The sequence below is a fragment of the Kogia breviceps genome, chromosome 15 (assembly GCF_026419965.1).
Source record: "Kogia breviceps isolate mKogBre1 chromosome 15, mKogBre1 haplotype 1, whole genome shotgun sequence".
Classification (NCBI taxonomy): domain Eukaryota; kingdom Metazoa; phylum Chordata; class Mammalia; order Artiodactyla; family Physeteridae; genus Kogia; species Kogia breviceps.
Genome location: NC_081324.1, coordinates 398,192 through 416,781, shown reverse-complemented (window position 1 = coordinate 416,781; position 18,590 = coordinate 398,192). Strand labels below are relative to the sequence as shown.

At 50.6% G+C, this 18,590-nt stretch overlaps 1 protein-coding gene across 9 annotated transcripts in view; it reads right to left on the bottom strand.

Annotated features, from left to right (window-relative positions):
• SLC66A2 (solute carrier family 66 member 2) overlaps positions 1–18,590 on the bottom strand; it is a 64,619-nt gene that overhangs the window by 17,930 nt on the left and 28,099 nt on the right. For 4 of the 9 annotated variants that reach the window (XM_067015094.1, XM_067015095.1, XM_067015097.1 and 1 more), the window contains one exon: positions 14,407–14,457. The exons of the other annotated variants lie outside the window; for them this stretch is intronic. In XM_067015094.1, the coding sequence (XP_066871195.1) occupies positions 14,407–14,457 (51 nt within the window). The remainder of the gene's footprint in view (positions 1–14,406; positions 14,458–18,590) is intronic. 9 annotated transcript variants of the gene reach the window in all.

The window sequence follows — 18,590 nt, the reverse complement described above, 5'->3', positions numbered from 1 at the left end:
AATGCAGGAGACACGGGTTTGAGCCCTGGTCCGAGAAGATCCCACACGCCGTGGAGCAACTAAGCCCGTGTGCCACAGCTACTGAGCCTGTGCTCTAGAGCCCACGAGCCACATCTACTGAGCCTGCGAGCCACAACTACTGAAGCCTGCATGCCTAGAGCCCGTGCTCTGCTACAAGAGAAGCCACCGCAATGAGAAGCCCGCGCATCACAACGAAGAGTAGCCCCCGCTCGCCGCAACTAGAGGAAGGCCACGTGCAGCAACGAAGACCCGACGCAGCCAAAAATAAAATAAATTAAATAAATCAATTTTTTAAAATGACCATTGGAAATGGTAAATAAGTGGGTGAATATATATGATTTTTCTTATCATTTAAATCTTAATAGATAAGTGACTATTTAAACAAAATAAGAACACTGTAGCATGGGGCTTTGGCACACATAAAGTTAACCATACGACAACTGCACTAAGGTAGGCAGGGGATAAACAAAAGTACGCTTTTCCCTAAGATCGAGGACAAAGCGGGTACGCTCACTCTTACCACTTCTAAGCAACACTGTGCTGGCGTTTCTATCCAGAGCAACCAGGCAAAATAAACAAATAAAAGGCATCCAGGTGGGAAAGGAAGAAGTAAAACTATCCCTATTTACAGATGATGTGATCTTATTTATTAAGTATCTAAGGAGCCCACTAAAATCCACTAGAATGAATAAATGAGTTCAGCAAGGTTGCAGGCTATCAGATCAATATACAAAAGTAAATTGCATTTCTACATACTAGCAGTGAACAATCAGAAACCGAGATTTAAGAAACAATACCATACATGATACCATAAAAAAAATTGACATACTTAGGGATAAATCTGACAATGTGCACTGTTGAGGGAAGTGAAAGCAGACAAAAGTGGAGGGCCACACGGTGTTTCTGCGCTGGCGGCCTCAACACTGCTGTGTCGGGGGTCTCCAAGACCATCCCCAGGTCCGATGATCTTTCAGGAGGACTCACCCAGCGTTGTCTCCAGAGCCACAGCCGTGATCATTACACCACAGGATATACAGCAAAATCCACAAAGGTCAGGGCAGGTGGGGCGGCGTCTGGAGGACTCCAGGGCTGAGCCCCCAGGAGCCTCTCCCAGGACCCTCCCTCGGATGAGCTTGATTCCTCCAGCAACGGACGATGAGCAGGGAAGCTCATTAAGGACTCGGTGCCAGAGTTTTTACTGGGGGCTGGTCACGCAGACACCCACTGCCTAGCACACACCAAAATCCCAGACGTCCAGAAGGAAAGCAGGTGTCCAGACAGTTGAAGCATAGAAAGCCCCTCTCATCAGTCCTGAGAACGATGGGAAGTACGCCAAACTCCAAGTTCCCAGACATCAGCCAGGGGCCAACTTGTCAAGCGGGCTTTTCTAAGGACAGCAGTCCCAGGCCTGCTGTGTTAACACTTTCTGCACAATCGTAAAGATGTCAATTCTCCCCCAAATTAATCTATAGATTCAAGATAATCCCAATCAAAATCCTACCATGCTTTTTGTAGAAAATGACAAACTGATTCTAAAATTCATATAGAAATGCAAAGCATGTAGAACAGAGAACGAAGTGGGAGACGAACACTGCCTGATTCCCAGACTGAGTACCGAAAAGCTACCGCGATTAGGACAGTGCGGTGCTGGCACGGGAATCGAGAAATCAATCCGTGCGGCAGAGCAGAGTCCAGAAATGGACTCCCCACACGCAGACAGCTGATTTCTGACAAAGATGCAAAGGTGATTTAGTGGGGGGACAAAAAGACGGTCTGTGGACGTCCATATGCAAAAGCAATAAAGTCGGAGCCACACCTCACACCGTGAACAAAAATTAACTGACATATAATTAGATCACAGATCTACATGTAAAACCCAAAACTGCAAAACCACCAGGAAAAAAAAAATAGGGAGAAACCTTTGTGCCCTTGAGTTTGACAAAGATGCCTTAAACCTGACACTAAAAGCACAACCGATAAAAGAACAAACTGATAAACTGGACTTCATAAAAATTTAAAACTTCTGCTTGTCAAAAGAAACCACTAAAAGAATGAAAAGACAAACCACAGACTGGGAGAAAATACTGCAAACCATGTATCTGATAAAAGGACCTGTATCCAAAACATTAAAAACTCAAAATTCAATAAGAAGAATTTTTAAATGGACAGAAGATTTGGATACTTCACCAACGAAGGTATAAGGATGACAAACAAAGCACATCATTAGTGAAATGCAAACTAGGACAACAGTGAAATGCCACCACAGACCTATCTGAATGGCTACACATTTTTTAAAAAGGTCCATACAAAGTATCGATGAGGATGCAAAGCAACTGGAATTCACGCGCTGCTGGTGGGGATGCAAAACGGTAGAGAGCTTCGGGAGACGGCGCGACAGTTTCTTAAAAAATTAAACAGACACTTACCATAGGGTCCAGCCAGTCCACTCCTAGGTATACACCCGAGAGAAAAGAAAGCATATGTTCATATAGAGACCTGTATGCAAGGGTTCATTCACAGCAGTTTTATTTGTAACAGGCAAAACCTGGAAACGACCCCAAATTTCTATCAACCAGTTAATAAACACACACTGTAGTGCAACCATATAACTCAACAATAAAAAGGAATGCACTATTGATATACTCTGCAACCTGGACAAATTTTAAAACAATTATGCTGAGTGAAGGAAACCAGACAAAATAGTACACACTGTACAGTTCCAGTTCTGTCAAATTCTAGTAAACGCAGACGAATGTGTAGTGAGAGAAAGCAGAGTCGGGCCTGGGGGTAAAGAGGAAAATGTGTGTGTCGGGGGGGACGGTCATGTTCACTGTCCTAATTTGGGTGAAGGCTGTGTAATGCCCGGCGGGACCAACACCGCACACCAAGTGCGCTCACCGTGTGCTGATCGGGCCTCGGTAGAGCTGCTGAAAGAAAACGGAGCTGCTTAAACGGGGCCCAAGGAGCGAGCCACGCGGCCCAGGAAGCCCACCCCCACGGCTAGGTGTCCGGAGCTGCACGTGGGGTCCGTGAGAACTGGCGCCGTTTCCCCTGCCCCTCTGCTCGCGCGAGGGAGGGGGTCTGCTTCCCCGTTCAGAGATGAAGACCGAGGCCCCTCCCAGGTCCCCGACCGACTGTCACTGTCACTCGTGCTCCCTCGGATGCGAGGAGGGGCCCGCGCAGCCTCACACGAGGGAACTGCCGGTGTCCGGACCCCACCCCGGCCGCAGCCCCGGCGCAGAGGGCCCCACCGCCCCTCTGCGCGGCTCCTCCCACCGCAACCCAGCCCCCGGCCGCTCCCCACGCAGGCTCCGTCCAGGCCCCGCAGCCGCCCACTCCTCTGCCTTCCGGACTCGTCAGAAGTTGAGGAAACCCTCAGGGGATGTGCTCTCAGCACTTCCTCGTGCCATGGCCGAGGACCAGGCAAGCCCCGAGGGCAGCGCCCCGAGGGCAGCGCCCCGAGGGCTCCTGAGGACCTGACTCCTCCAACCACTGGCCGCTACGCAGGGGCCAGGAGAGGAAGCACGGGGGCCGGGTCACCTCCCGAGACGGCTGGGCCAAGCAAAGCCCTGAGAGACGCTAAATCAGAGACATCTACAAAACGAGCATCACTTACAGCTCCCGGGAGAGGCCGACAAGCACACGAAAAGATGCTCAGCGTCACTAATCATAAGGGGAACGCAAGTCAAAACCACGACGAGGCACCAGGTCACGGTTACCATGGTGGCAAAAATAAACAAGACAATAAAAAGTGTTGGTGAGAATGCGGAGAAACTGGAAACTTCATACACGGCTGGTGGGGATGTAAAATGGTGCGGCCACTTTGGGAAGCCGTCCGGCAGTTCCTCAAATGATTCCACACGGAGTAGCCGCGCACCCAGCAGCTCTACTCCTACGTAAACGCCCAGAAGAACTGAAAACATATGTCTGCACGAAGACCTCCTCTGAATACTCACAGCAGGACTATTCACAACAGCCAAAAGGTAGAAACAACCCAAATGACCGTCAACGGACGGACGGACGAACAAAATGTGGTCCAGCCACACGACGGCATTTTACTCAGCCTTAAAAGGGGGTGCGGTACTGACCCGTGCTCCACACTGGATGAGTCTTGAGAACACTACGCTCGGTGAACGGGTCCAGACACACAGGCACATGTTGTGTTATTCCCCGATGTGAAGTGTCCAAAACAGGCAAACCAGTTCAGTGGCTGGCAGGCCTTGGCGGAAGGAAGTTGGGAGGTGTGGGGTCTCTTTCTGGGGTGATAGAAACGTTCTGTAAGTAGACAGTGGTGATGAGTGCACGACATCGTGAATGTACTAAAAACCACTGAACCGTGTACTTCCAACTGGTTAAAACGGATTCCTTTGGGTGACTTTTATCTCAACTTTAAGAATTTTCAGGGTAAGTTTTATGGTATGTAAATTATATCTTAAAAATAAATGTTAATGTATAATAAAGTGTTTCATATATATGATTTGCTTTTCACAGAGAGATGCAGACGTAAATACCCACTCTAGTAAATATATTTTCTAATGCTGAAATTAAAAATAGTTCTTTTAAACTTCAAGTTTTAGGTGCTGTCATTTGAAGCCTGGACAACTTAAAACACATTCAGCGACCCATCTACCCATCAACTGGAACTGACGTGTTGCGGTGAATTAAATCAAGCAGTGGGGAGAAAAAAGTAGGAATTATATGAGGAAAAATGTCAGCTGAAGATATACCACTGGGTAGATATAGGAAGCATGAAATGAAATTTGCAGAGTGTAGTCAGAAAAAGTTAGAGGAACACAGAAGCTGCTTAATAACAAGTAGATTCCTGATCTCTAATCAGATGTGACCAGACATTTTTTTCTACTTCTTTAGGGATTCCTATGTCAGAAGATTTTCTCACTAATAATTTTAAAAATAAGCTAAGAAAGAAGAGAGGTCTGGATTCCCTTTCAGAAAACCCGGTGCTAGCCCAGGCACGGGGGCGGGGGGCACGCCGACTCCCCAACGCGAGCCACACCTCCCTTCCCCGGGGCCCCCGGAATGTCAGGTGCAGGTGCAGGCATGAGCAGCGGTGCTCAGAGAACAGGAACACGGGCAGAACACGGCCAGGAGGATGCCCGAGGAACTGGAGGCGTTAACAGAAACCGCACCCTGTCACCATTTCCGTAGCGAGCCCCGAACTCAGGCACGATATGCTTTCTCCCGGGATGTGGTTTCCAGACAGTGGCCCCCAAAAGGCAAGACTTGAAAGCAAGGCATTTAGAGCTGAAGGGAGGTGCCCAGGACTGGCGGCCGAGCCGCGCGTCGCCTCAGATGCATCGAGCTCACCTGCTCCCTACCCGCCTCTAAAGACACCTGATGGTGATGAGCACATCCCCGAAGCTTCCCAATTACTGAAATGTTTCTCGGAAGGTCTGAGGCTTCCCTGGATCCACAAATCCATCCCTTCCTTGTTCAGTCCGATCACCTCTGGGTTAAGACGTGATTTACCATTTGGAGAATCTGCACCAGGAGGCTGTGTCCTAGTGGCAAGAAAGACTCTGTTTCTTATCGGAGTGTACCTTTACGCTCCAGACGAATATGGAAGACATCAGGCCTAAGAGGGTGTAGACCGGCCACCGGTGAGAAGAGCAGAGACCCGGGGGAGGTTTCCGAATGCGGCTCCAGACAAAGAAGCCGCAGCACCACGGAGCCGACCTGGGTCGCCGCACTCAGCCTGGTGCTTTCCTTAGCGAGAGAAAAGCAGGAACGGCGCGCAGACGCCCCAGGTACCGCTGCACGCAGCCTGCAGCCGCGTCCGGGCAGCCCTGCCTGGGCCTCCGCTCCGGCCGGCACGCGGGCCCCTCCCCAGGCAGGATCGCGGGTCCTCACCGGGTACCTGCGAGGGACACGCACCAGCCGGCCGGCTCAGGAGCCCCTGCGCCCCCAGCGACTTGTCTAGAGCGCACTCCCTCCAAGTGGGTCTCCGCTGTATGTAAACTGCACCTCCACAGAGTTGATTTTTAAAAATACACAAACCGCTCACCTGTCTCGATGCAACAACTTGGTCCTCTCAAACCGTGAGGTCACATTTCAAAGAGGAAGGAGGCTTGTGGGGACGCTGTGGGCACTGCCCTCTGACCCCGGACGCCCGGGCCTGGCCGGCAGCAGGGCCGGTTTGCTGCCACCGGGCCTGGCTGTCGGGTCCGCTCCTCGCGTTGCCGTCCGAGGCCATGGAAAACCGCACCACCGCCTCCCGGGCCGCCAGCGGGGCCCGGACCCGCCCCGCCCCCAGCCCGGGGCCCGCCCCTCCCATTAAAGCCGAGACCCTATTAACCACGGGCAGCTGCAGCTCCGCAGCAACTGACGCTCAATCCCGGCCTGGCGGCCCGCGCGCGCCCCCGTGCGACCCGCTCCCGGGAAGCGACCGGCCGGAGGGCCCCGTGGGGAGAGCGCGCGAGCCCCGGGGCGGGAACACCGCCATCAAGGGGGCTCCCCACGCGCCCCACTCCCGGGGGCAAGACCACCCTCGGGATGGCCCCGTTCTCAGAAGACCCGCACGTGCCAACCTTCCATCCCTTCCAAGCCCTGGTTCAAACTGAAACCCGGCTCTTAACCCCACTGCTGTCTCATTCACCTGTTTATATGACTCTGAACCCCCGCTGGGTCCTGGGACACAGCCCTGACCTCCGAGCCCACGTCCAGGGCTCACCCTCCAGCAAAGAAAGAGGGTACGCCAGCCCCCATGGGAGCACAGGGCCATCTGAGAAAGCCCAGGGCACGGCCCGGCTGGGCTCCAGGTAGGGGCTGACCTGGAGGGAAGCCCACCCAGGTGCGGACCCTTCCCGGCCCCCAGCCTCACTTTATCCAAATGACCAGGGACGACACAGGACTCAGCGAGGGTAGCCAGCGATCTGGTGCACGAGTATAAATGCCCCCTCAGCCTACAGAGCCTGGTTCACGTTTCGAACCCACCTTCCATCCCGTATGCCCCCAACACCACCCCCGCCCAAAGCAGGCAGGCCACGGCCCAGAGACTCAGAGACCCGGCCGACAGCCCCACCGGCCCCCTAGCTGGGCAGGACTGGCCACTGAGAGGGGACACAGCCCTCATTCAAACGTGCCACCCGGGACGTGAGCCCCCCCGGGCGGGTTGAGCTTCCCCGTGGGTGCCGGTTGCCATGGCACCCGCATGCTGCACCCAGCTGAACGAGTGCCAGAAAGGCCCTGACCCGGGCAGACTGGGATACGTTGTTTTCCCCAAATCAAAATAGCAACTTCACTTTAAAAGTGAAGTTTTAAGGCTACTTCTCAAAACGTAAGGGAGGACACGGCCTTCTGGTAACGTGAGCCTTCCAGAGCACCCACTTGACAGTAAAACCCACAGAGAAAGCTCAAGCTCCCCGAGTTCACCCATAAATAAATAAAAACAGAAAAGCCAGTGCCCTCCTGGCCCGAAACATCCTCTGTACTTCGGCCAGCAGGGCTTCAGTCGGGTGAAAAGCAGCCGAGGGGATGGGCGCGTCCAGGACAGGGGTGTGAGGTTCTCCGCAGACCCTCTCCCCAGCAAAGCAACCCTCACTGGCGTGCGTCATAAGAAACGAGCATTTAAAGTCTCTGGAATGGAGAGGCACCTATCTGGGAAAAGAGCCTGGGCACGGCCCGCTTCCTGCCCCGACCCCGACCGTGACGACAGCATCACCCCAGGCGGGGGCAGCCCAGATGGGCCCCTCCCCGCAGCCCCCAGGAGCAGCAGGCACAGAACACCCCTCCTGCCTCCGCGCGCTCATGGGGTGGAGGTCCCACGACTGGAGAGGAAGCCGGGGATACCAGGGGCTACAACCCCCACTGCCTGCACTGAGAGCAGTGCTGTCACCCCAACAAGGGCCACCGCTGCCCGGCCTCCAGCTCCAGAGCAAGCGTTCAGAGGGCCTGCCCTGGAAGTGGGGGGGTGAGGACAGAGCGCTCCACAGCGCCCCCCAGAGGGGTACCTTGCTTGGAACAGGTTCAAGCCCAAGGGCACAGACAAGAACAATAGGTAACCTGCCCGAGGGGAAACTGAGGGGAAGCTGGCCGTTTATCAGAGAGAGACAGCAAGAGCGGCCCTCCTGGACACAGCCACTGTCAGAGGCTGGCCTCAGGCCTCCCCTGCCCGACTTTAACTGGATCAGACCTTAGAGCGCTGCATGGCCTAGGCCGTTATCAAAACCAACAATCAGCTGTTAATCAGTAGTGGCGGACCCTGGAGAAGCTTAACAGGGGGGCCAAGGAGAGTCAAAGACAGCTGGTCCACAGCCAGCCTGGCGGGGGAGCGGGGAGAGAGATTCTAAGAGGGCACCCATCAAGCCAAGTCACTAAACACACAGACAAGCAAACAAGCCCCCCAACCAGGGTGGGGTCAGTATCCAGAGGTGCTACAGTATTTTACCTAAAATAGCCAGTTTTCAACAAAATATGTATGGAAAGTGGCCCATACACAGAAGAAGAAGAAAGAAAAGAAAAAGAAGGAAACATTGCTTTTGAAGGGACAGAACCATTGGACTTAGCAGAAAAGACTTCAAGGCAGCCATTACAAATATGTCCAAAGAACTAAAGGAAACCATACATAAAGAATTAAAGGAAGTATACTGACAATGTCTCATCAAATAGAGAATATCAATAAAGAGGTAGAAATTATTAAAAAGAGCCAAATAAAAATTCTGGAGTTGCAAAATCCAGTAACTGAGGTAAAAAAAAATGCACAATTGGGGCTCAGCAATAGAGCTGAGCTGGCAGAAGATTCAGCAAACTTGAAGACAGATCAATAAAGATTATGCATCTGAAGAACAATGAGAAAATAGAATTCAGAAAATTGAACAGAGCCTCAGAAACACATGGAACAATAGTCAGTGCACCAACATGTGTGTGACGGGTGCACTGAAGAGAGGAGAAAGGAGAGGAAAACAGCCTAAGAAATAATGACCGAAAACTTCCCAGATTTGATGAAAATATCAGTCTACACACCCAAGAAGCTTAACAAGTGCCAAAAAGGATAAGTACAAAGAGAACTACACCCTCACTGAATACCACAGTCTAAATGTTGAATGCCAAAGAAAAAGACAGACTCTTGAAATCAGCAAGAGAGGGAATTCCCTGGCGGTCCAGTGGGTAGGACTCCATGCTTCCACTGCCAGGGGCCTGGGTTCAATCCCTGGCCAGGGAACTAAGATCCCACAAGCCGAGTGGCACAGCCAAAAAATAAAAAAAGAAGAAAGAAATCAGGGACTTCCCTGGTGGTGCAGTGGTTAAGCATCACCTGCCAGTGCAGAGGACAAGGGTTCGATCCCTGGCCTGGGAAGGTCCCGCATGCCACAGAGCAACTAAGCCTGTGCACCACAACTACTGAGCCCGCGGCTCTAGAACCCTCGAGCCACAACTACTGAGCCTGTATGCCACAACTACTGAAGCCCGTGTGCCTAGAGCCCGTGCTCTGCATCAAGAGAAGACACCACAATGAGAAGCCCACGTACCGCAACTAAGAGTAGCCCCTGCTCACCGCAACTAGAGAAGGCCCGCGTGCACCAACGAAGACCCAATGCAACCAAAAATTTAAAAAATAAATTAACTTAAAAAAAATAAAGAAATCAGCAAGAGATAATGAGTAACATATTCGAAATGCAGCAAAGAAACTGTCAACCAAGATTCTTACATCCAGCAAAACTTTATTTTGTTTTTTATCCTGGCTGCACAGCTTGTGGGATCTTAGTTCCCCAACCAGGGACTGAACCCGGGCCCTGGGCCCTCAACAATGAGATCGTGGAGTCCTAACCACTGGACCACCAGGGAATTCCTGCAAAATTTTTTTTTAAAACAAGGGCAAAATAGAGACATTTCCAGATAAAAAAGAACTGGGAGATTTTCTTGTTAGCAGACCCATCTTACAGGGAATACAAAAAATTAGTTCTTCATGATGAAAGAGACATCAGGCAATAATTATAATCCACCTGAGAAAAACAAAAAGTATAGGTAAAGGTAATTATGTAGGTAATTATAAAAGACAGTATATGTCTGCCGCATAGCACAGGGAGATCAGCTCGGTGCTCTGTGACCACCTAGAGGGGTGGGATGGGGAGGGCGGGAGGGAGGGAGACGCAAGAGGGAGGAGATATGGGAACATATGTATATGTATAGCTGATTCACTTTGTTGTAAAGCAGAAACTAACACACCATTGTAAAGCAATTAGACTCCAATAAAGATGTTAAAAAAAAAAAAAGTATACGTGCGTAGTTCTTCTCCTTTCCTCTCTTAACTGATTAAATAATTAAGTTAGTATAAGCCTGAAGTAGATTCTGGTAAGATGCATATCATAAGCCTTAGAGCAACCACCAAGAAAATAACATAATATAATATAATGTGATATAATGTAGTATACACACACACACAGATATGTATGTGTGTCTATATATATATTTAAGGCTCATTAAAGGAATTAAAATATTACACTAGAAAATGTTCACCTAATACAAAAGAAAGCAGTAAAGAAGGAACAGTTGGGGGTTAGGGTAGACATGAGGATAGACAACAGAAACTGAAATGGCAGGTGTAAATCCAAACATATCACAATAACATTACATGTGAATGAATTAAACAATCCAATCAAAGGGCAGAATTGCCAGAATGAGTTTTTTTAAACGATCCACTATATGCTGTCTACAGGAGACATACTTTAGATTCAAAGATACCAAGAAGTCAAAAGTAAAGTGGAAAAAGGTACACCATACAAACAGCAATCACAGGAGATCTTCAGTAGCTACACTGCTATCAGAAAAAAATTGACTTTAAAACAAAAAATTAATAGAAATAAAGGAAAATTTTATAATGATAAAAGAGCCACTCTATCAGTATGATAAAACTATAAACATGTGCACCTAACAACAGTGCCCCAAAATATAAAGAGCAAAAACTGACAGAAGTGAAAAGAGAAACAAATAATCTAAAGGTAGTTGAAGATTTCAATACACACTTTTAGTAATGGACATAACAACTAGACAGGGGAAAAAGGGAAGAGGAGACCTGACCACACTACAAACCTAACAGACACCCCTCCACCTCCCCCTGACAACAGCAGAATATACGTCGTCCTGAAGTGCACATGGAACGTTCTCTGGGAGAGACCATCAGCCAGGCCATCAAACAAGCCTCAATTTAAAATGACTGGAATAGGGACTTCCCTGGGGGTGCAGTGGTTAAGAATCCACCTGCCAATGCAGGGGACACGGGTTTGAGCCCTGCTCCGGGAAAATCCCACATGCTGCGGAGCAACTAACCCCGTGCACCACAACTACTGAGCCCATGCTCTAGAGCCGCAAACCACAACTACTGAGCCCACGTGCCACAACTACTGAAGCCCACATGTCTAGAGCCTGTGCTTCGCAACAAGAGAAGCCACTGCAATGAGAAGCCCATGTGCCACAACGGGGAGTAGCCCACGCTCGCCCCAACTAGAGAAAGCCCGCGCACAGCAACAAAGACCCAATGTGGCCAAAAATAAATAAATAAATACATTTTTTTAATATAAAATAAAATGACTGGAATAATACAAAATATGTTCTCCAACTACAATGGAATTCATTTAAAAATCAATAACAGAAGGAAATTAGGGGGATTCACGAATATGTGGAAATTAAACAACAAACTCAAAAATAACAAATGAGTCAAAGAAGAAATTCTGAAGGAAATTTAAAAATATTTTAAGATCAATGCATACAAAAACACAACATACCAAACCTTACAGGATGCAGCTAATGCATTCCTTACAAGGAAATTATGGCTGTAAATGCTATATTTAAAAAGAAGATCAGGGCTTCCCTGGTGGCGCAGTGGTCGAGAGTCCGCCTGCCGATGCAGGGGACGCGGGTTCGTGCCCCAGTCCGGGAGGATCCCATGTGCCGCGGAGCGGCTGGGCCCGTGAGCCGTGGCCTCTGCGCCTGCGCGTCCGGAGCCTGTGCTCCGCAACGGGAGAGGCCACAACAGTGAGAGGCCCGCGTACCGCAAAAAAAAAAAAAAAAGATCAACTATATGTCATTTTAAGAAAAGAAGAAATATCTCAAATCAATATATTAATTCTATCTTAAACTAAAAAAAAAAAAGCAAACTAAACCCAAAATAAGCAGAAGGAAAGAAATAATAAATACTAAAGTGGAAATAAATAGGGACTAGAAAAACAATAGAGAAAAATCAATAAAACCAAAAGTTGGCTCTTTGAAAAAAAAAAAAAGCCAATTAAATGGACAAACCTTGAGCTGGAAGAACCAAAACAAGAAGAAGAGAGAAAGGGAGGAGAGTCAAATGACTAAAGTCAAGAATTAAAGAAAGATCATTACCACAACTTTACAGAAATCAGAAAGATTATAAGGGAATACCAAGAACAATTATATGCCAACAAATTAAATAACAGATTAAATGGACAAATTCCAAGAAAGAATTTCTATTGAAACTAACTCAGGAAGAAATAGAAAATCAGAATAGATCTACAACAAGTAAAAGACTGAATTAGTACTTTTAAAACTTCCCACAAAACGCCCAGGCCCAGAGAGTTTCACTGGATAATTGTACCAAACATTTAAAAGAATTGGTGAACTTGCAACAAGCAGTAAATAAGCCCCATAGATCTAATGCAACTATAGTGAATATAGATAACAACACCGTATTATAATCATCAAACTTGCAAAGAGACTAAAAGTAATTATTCCAACTACTAAAAAAAAAAAAGATAATTATGTAACACGATAGATGTGCTCATTATCACTACACGGCTATCATATCACAGTATATAAATGTATCAAATTAACACGTACACATTTAACTTACATAATGTTGTTTGTCAAATATATTTCAAGTAAAACATTTTAATTAATAAAGAATTGATAGCAGTCCTTCACAAAGTCTTAAAATAAAAAAAAAAAAATAGAAGAGGAAGGAACACTTCCCATTCCCCACTTACTTTATAAAGCCAGTTCTATCCTGATACTAAAACCAGTCATCACAAGAAGAAGAAAAAAAAAGACCAATATTTCTTATGAATATGGACACAAAAAGCCTCAACCTAATACTAGCAAACAGAATCTAGCAACGTATAAAAAGGACGATACACCATGATCAGATGAGATTTATCCCGAGAATGCAAGGTTGCTTCAGCAAACAAAAACATCAAGGGAATACACTGTAATAGCAGAATAAAGGACAAAACCACACGATCATCTCAACAGACACAAAAAGCATTTGACAAACTTAAATATCCTTTCATGATGAAAGACCTCAACAGACTCAGAATAGAAGGGCACTTGCTTAACCTAATAAAGGGCATGTCTGTAAAATCCATAGCTAACATCATACTTAATGGGCAAGGACTAAATGCCTCTCATTACGAACAGGAATGAGACAAGCACATCTACCCTCCCACTTCTGGCCACGGTTATTAGGCAAGAAAGAGAAATGAAAAGCATCCAGATTGGAGAAGAAGGAGCAAGACTATCTCTACCTGCGGGTGACATAATCTTGCATATAGAAAATCCTCTATTAGAGGATTAGAATAAATGAGTTCTGCAAAGTTGCAGGACACAAGATCAATATGTGAGAATCAATTTTACTTCTACAAAGTAACAACGAGTAAACCAAAGGAAATCAAGAAAACAATTCCATTTACCGAAGAATCAAAAAGAATAAAATACTTTGGAATAAATTTAACAAAAGAATTCCAAAACTTGTGTTCTGATCATTTCTCTTTCTTTCCACCTCTCCATGCCCCTCCCTCCCTCCCTCCCTCTCCCCCCCACCGCCACACACGGAAAATGGGCAGGTTTCTAGGAGCTACTTCATGCTCGGAAACAGCAGGTGTGGTTGGTTAGCTGGCTGGCGCCTCGGCCACACTGGGTGGATACCGTGCATGCAGGGTGAGGATGTGGCAAAGATGAGAGCAGAGACGGAGAGGGACCGAGCTGCACGGGAGGAAGCGCATGCGGCGTGGTACCTACCCAGATGCGACCGCCTGGGGGGACGCATGCGGCGTGGTACCTACCCAGATGCGACCGCCTGGGGGGGCGCATGCGGCGTGGTACCTACCCAGATGCGACCGCCTGGGGGGGCGCATGCGGCGTGGTACCTACCCAGATGCGACCGCCTGGGGGGGCGCATGCGGCGTGGTACCTACCCAGATGCGACCGCCTGGGGGGACGCATGCGGCGTGGTACCTACCCAGATGCGACCGCCTGGGGGGACGCATGCGGCGTGGTACCTACCCAGATGCGACCGCCTGGGGGGACGCATGCGGCGTGGTACCTACCCAGATGCGACCGACTGGGGGGACGCATGCGGCGTGGTACCTACCCAGATGTGACCGCCTGGGGGGGCGCATGCGGCGTGGTACCTACCCAGATGCGACCGCCTGGGGGGGGCTCTGGCTTCATCTTTATTATCTGCAGCTACATTTAAAGACAGAGAGAGAGAAAACAGGAAGGAAGAAGAGACAAAAACAGACTGGTTTTAACACTGCTAAGTCCTTGTTGTATTTCTTAAAAAAACAAACAAACAAACAAACAGTGGAGCAGGAAGACAGCAAGCTTTTGGTTTCTGTGCATTAGGAAATCCACTTTCTGAACCATTTTTCTCCAAACCTACCCTCCTCCAAATAAGTGCTTGGGACAGAGGGGAGAGAATGAAAAGTCACCTCATTCTCCCTTAATTTCTAAGGTCAGAGGTGCTGGCAGAGGTACAGCAGCCCCTGCGTCCACTTTACCCTGGGAACTCATCCGTGTGCGAGCCCTGGTTGCAAGGTACTTGTCTCAGGGTCCAAACGCTCCAGAAGGTTGCTCAATAGAGCTGTCTTCAGGGGACACTCAACAGACCACCCGCCGTAAATGGAGAGCTAGCTCAGCACGTGAACTTGACCGCCCTCAGAGCTCACACGCAGTCAGGGAGCAGGTCTGGCAGCCGTCTCCGCTGTCGCTGTGGCCCAGGAAGGAGTACTCGACCCAGTGCGCGACAATTTGACTGCCGGGTGCCTTGTCCCCCGCCAAGCACCCCACCCCACCTGAGACCTCCCTAGTCTGGGCCACCCCAGGACAATGACCGACTGACCTACAGACCAGAGGCCCTGAAGACAGAGCACCTCCAGCTGGGTTCCACCTGCAGGTGGGGTCTGGGATGGACGGTAGTTAAAGAGAAGAGTCACTGAGGTCAGAAAGCAGAGGCAGGACCAAAGGTCGTGTGTCACCTGCCCCAGGCCGTGTACACTCTACCCCAAAATGGAAATTTTGCAAGTAATCAGCTAAAAGCAAATACCAGACTTGCTGCCTAGACCCGGGAGGAGCTGGGGGGCCGGCGCAGTGGTTTATAAACCAACACAAATTGCAGTCTCCTCGCCTCACCCCACCTCGCTCCCCGGCGCCCCCTCCTGGGCCTTCTGGGTTCTGACTCCTCAGAGTTGGTCAGATTCTCTCAGCTTTTTGCTTCTATTTCTTTGATTCAGACCAATTTCACCATTCGTGGGCACCTCCTCTATAGATCAAAACCCCAAAAGAGGGAAGGAGGGGAGAGGAGAGAGGCTGCAGGAGACAGCGCTCAGCTCAGGTACTTGTGCGTTTCAGACACGGTTTCCCTTCTCCTCTCCAGGCTCGACCACACTGAGCTGACAAGCAGAGCTTCACATGCAGAACCACCGGGCGTGGCTGCGAGACGCACAGGAGCGCGCGGGCGCGGAGCTGGGGGTCGGCAAGGAGAGGGCCGCGTAAGTTGGGTGGGAAGGGCCCATCCCTGCGCACTGCGCCAAGCTACCTAAGGTTCCTTGGCTGGAAAGCAACACGATCAGATCTACGTTTTAGAAAACACACCTTTGCATAGGACAGATGGAGGAAAGTGGGCCCTGAAGCTGAGAGATGCTAGAAATGTTTTCAACAATCATGTGCTCCCACAGAGCTGTACTGGGGACACACTCCAGGCCAGGCACGAAGGCTCCAAAACAACTGCACTGGGACTTCCCTGCTGGTCCAGTGGTAAAGAATCCGCCTTACAGTGCAGGGGACACAGGTTCAATCCCTGGTCAGGGAACTAAGATCCCACATGCCACAGGGCAACCAAGCCCACGTGCCACAACTGGAGAGCCCGCGTGCTGCAAACTACAGAGCCCATACGCCCTGGAGCCTGCGTGTCACAACTAGAGAAGAGAAAACCCGCATGCCACAACTAGAGAGAAGCCCGCACACTGCAATGAAAGATCCCGCGTGCCTCAACGAAGACCCTGCGTGCCGCAACTAAGACCCGACGCAGCCAAAAATAAATAATAACTGAATCTTTAAAAACAAACACACACACACAACCACACTGTCCTCAGACTCTCCCCTCCCGCACCAGGAGGTGGGTCTTTGCCCCCTTGACTACGGGTGGGCCTGAGACGGCAAGTCTTCAGAAGTGATGCTGTGTGAGTTCCAAGACTAGATCTTTAAAAAGATACAGCATACACCCGGTTCTCCCCCTTGAAACCCAGCGCCACTTTATGAGGAAGCCCAGGCCTCATGAGGAGGCCACGCAGGGATGTTCCAGCAGAGCCCGGGTGAGGTCCAGCCAACAGCCAGCACCAACCCAGACACATGAGAGAGAAGTGAAAGAGAGGGAGACAGAGACAGAGATAGAGGGAGAGACAGAGCAAGAGACAGAGAGCTAGACAGAGAAGGAGGGGGAAAGGGGGAGAGACAGTGAGAGGGAGAGACAGAGACAGGAAGAGAGAAAAACGGGGGACGGGAGAGAGTGAATGAGACAGTGAGAAAGGCGCTCAAGCAAACAGCCAAACCGTGGAGTCCAAAGCAAAAATGTCCTTTCACGTCATCAAGTTTTGGGGTCACTCGTCGAGCAGCCCCAGAGACAGGAACCAGAGACGACAAGGCAGAAGTTCCAGCGGAGCTGAGACGGGAGAGTCAGCCTCTGGTGGCCAGCAGGAGGCCGGGGGTGGACGAGAGGCAGGCCCTCAACTGCCCCAGGGGCTGTAGTCCTGTCACACCTTGAGACTCACTGCTGGGGGCACCTTGGAGAGACCACGCAGGGACAACGGTGCCTGCGTGTGGTGGGGGGGATGACGGCTACAGGGGGACGCGGGGGACCAGGGACCGGGAGGAGTATTATCACGGTGGTCCCGGCAACACGAGAACAGGAGACCCTGTGTCAGCTCCGGGGCAGCAGGCTGAACTGGAGCAGGGTCGTAGCCTGATGTCCGAGGGCGCCACGGAGCCCTGGAAAATGCAGGACGCTCTGTGGATAAACATCTTCCTGAGGAAGGGGGTGTCCTCAGCTTTCAGTCTCAGGATGGTACGTGACCCTCCCCAGCCAACGTGTTTGTACAGCTTTACTGAGCTGTAACGACACACCGTAAAAAAAGTCACTCTCCCAGTGGTGTGTAGGATACTCACAGGTGTGTAGCGCAGCCACCACCGCTACGGTATTTCAGAACTTGCATCGCCTCACAAGGAAACCTGACCCCTTCAGCAGTCACCCCTCCCATCCACCTCCGCAGCCAACGCCACCCCAGCGCTGAGATGTGGGGCAAACCTCGGCTGAATTCACGCCTGCAGCCGGTTGGTGACACCCATTGGGAGGCGCTATTCTCAGTGACAGTACAACACGGGAATCTGGCGGGAGGGACGTGCGGCCCTGAGGACCCCCGAGGAAACTTCTCAGCAGCCTCGCTGACGGAACCTGGCCAGAAGCCATAAGGGAGGCGCCTGGCGGAGACGCAACGCTGTTATCCTTGGGTCCCTGAGCCGCGGCGGGAAGATCAGAGCCAGCCAGGGCCCCGTGAAGGGCCAGCCTGGGAGGGGACACTCTGTCTCCCGGGAAGCCTCCAGGGCAGGCTCCTCGGACACCTGGCGGACCGCAGGTCAGGGGCAGGAAACTGGACAGCAAGCTCAGAGCATCTTGTCGCACCCATGTGTGGGGTCCACAGGACCAAAGGTCGAAGATCAAGAGCCGACGGCAGAGGCTCCCACCGGCCAGAGGTGGGTAGAGGGGCTTCCACTACATGAAACACAGGATAACGTACAAACAAACGTGCTCACCGCCGCAAGATGCTGGGAACCAATTGTGAAAAGTGGCAAATACAGAGGAATAAGCAAGCCTGCACCTGCCTTCCTTTACAAATCAAACTGTCGGAAGACCAAGCAGCGTCTGTGGGGACGTTTCTCTAGAGAAGCTGAGATGGCAGAGCCTCGGGGCTGGCGGCCCGGGCCTGACTCTCGGGACTGGGCCCTGGGCCCCCGTGGCCGCCACCACCCAGAGGGGCCAGCTGACGGCCACACCTAGAGGAAGGACGCAACAGTCCTGCAACGACGAAGGGCCAGACCTGGGTCCAGCTGTCTTTTAAAATGTTCTCTCTCTACAGGGCGTCCCAGACAGACGTGGTTCAGCAGCCCGATCCCGTCCAGATGCCGCGGGCCCGACTCGCCCCGGACTCCGCTGCTGGTCCGCTGACCCTGTGCCGCGCGTGCAGCGCTCAGCTCACAGCAAACGACCCGTGTCAACAACGGACAAGTTCCAAGGAGAAAGGGGAGCTAGGGAGAAGCTATAGATT